The sequence below is a fragment of the Etheostoma spectabile genome, chromosome 24, assembly GCF_008692095.1.
Source record: "Etheostoma spectabile isolate EspeVRDwgs_2016 chromosome 24, UIUC_Espe_1.0, whole genome shotgun sequence".
Taxonomy (NCBI): domain Eukaryota; kingdom Metazoa; phylum Chordata; class Actinopteri; order Perciformes; family Percidae; genus Etheostoma; species Etheostoma spectabile.
The window spans coordinates 15764491-15766169 of NC_045756.1; the positions used below are offsets into that span (position 1 = coordinate 15764491).

Sequence of the window (1679 nt, forward strand, 5' to 3'; positions counted from 1 at the left end):
ACTAAACCTATTTACAACCCGTTACACATGGAGAATCTTAACATTGAACACCCAGTGTGGTAAATGAGACAGAGCTAACAACACTCAAAACACACAAGTAAATTTCATATTTGACAATAAGGCCTACTGTTTTCATTTATAGATCTCAGCGGACCAGACCGCAATTGACTGGACCTTTATTCCACGGTGGAGAAGAAGAAAAGTGTGTTGTTGTTTTGGCTAATAGTCAGCTGTTCCACAAACTCCAGGGGTCCTTAGTGAAAACTCAGTCTAACCCTGAGATGAGGGAAACTCTGTGTTTTCTGTTTCAGAAAGGGAGGTTAATCAAACCTGAGAGAGGGGGGGAACTCCAGCCCTTTTCAGAAAGAGAGGGAACTTAACTTCAGAGTCAGTTACTATGGTAACTTAACCTGTGAACCTAACCTGGTCGGGAGCAGGTTATCTTCTCTCAGTCTCCTCCCTCTGACACAGCGCTTCCTCATTCATTCAGTCTGTATCAGGCGCATTTTTGCGCAGTTTGTCATCTGGATGAATAGAAAAACCAGACTATTTTCATTTCCAGATACTGGGGTGTAGCTCAGTTGATAGGGAGTTGGGTTGGGAACCAAAGGGTCGCTGGTTAAAGTCCCTGTACGGACCAAAGTACGGCGTGTGGATTGGTAGCTGGAGAGATGCCAGTTCAGTTCATGCTCTTGTCCAAGGCACTGTACCCCCCCCCCCACCCCCCAACCGCTCAGGGCCTGAGTGAGTGTGTGTTTGTTTCAGGCCTGTGTGTAGTAGCCAATTTAAATTATAGCCTACTTATTTGAGCGGTACAGTTTTCTTCTCCGTCCTCATATCACTAAAGTTGCCCATCGTGGACATGTTCTTACATCCCAGCACATTTTTTTTTGCAGGCGGGCAGTTTTCATTACAACACGGGTGATGCGGTGCACATTAGTAAAGCCACTGTCAGACAAATGTGAATCACTTAGAAACGTTTTTGTACTGTTGGACACAAACCAGTAAGACCCATTAAAAAGGAATTCCACAGTATTGCAGGTGAATGATGTAAACTCTTTGGAACTAGGGCTGTCCCAACAGCTATTTTTTTTAAACGATCTAATCTAGTGATTATTTTTTTTGATTAGGCAACTAATCGTCGCATTCAATATTTAATTCGAGATTATTTCCCATTGCTCAATTATTAACAATCTACACAAAACAAATCTCAATAAGATTCAAATTTCTATTTAATAAACTTTAACACTGCACTGTTCAAGTTAAATGAATTTGTAGTGCAGAATTGTTCGGGCTTTGTAAATTATAGAGTGTGGTCTAGACCTACAGTAAAGCCTTTACGGTGAAGTTGTCATGACAAAAACATAACTTTACCTAACTCATGCTAACTTTGCATTGATGTGTCACTTCTTCGTGTTCATGACAGGTGTCATAAACATAAAGATGGTGGTGTCATTATGCCTTATGCACACCCCTTCAAATAGTGTTACCAAAAAGTCTTTGAATTGAAGATTGAATTGAGAATCCTGACACCCCTAGTCCTTGAGACTGAATATATCAAATTAGTAAAGTACCTTTAAGATTCACATTAATAGCCTTTTGTTTGTGTTTCAGATTTACATTCAGATGTCCAGACATTGATTGTTGATGAAGAACATCAGCAGGAGTGGAGCTCCAGT

General features: G+C 40.7%; 1 protein-coding gene across 1 annotated transcript in view; it reads left to right on the forward strand.

The window, feature by feature from the left end:
- The window catches only part of LOC116673706 (zinc finger protein 32), a 6225-nt gene that overhangs the window by 3345 nt on the left and 1201 nt on the right, over window positions 1-1679 (forward strand). Inside the window, exon 3 of the mRNA XM_032505938.1 lies at window positions 1615-1679. This exon is cut by the window's right edge and continues 1201 nt beyond it. Within this exon, the coding sequence (XP_032361829.1) occupies window positions 1615-1679 (65 nt within the window). The remainder of the gene's footprint in view (window positions 1-1614) is intronic.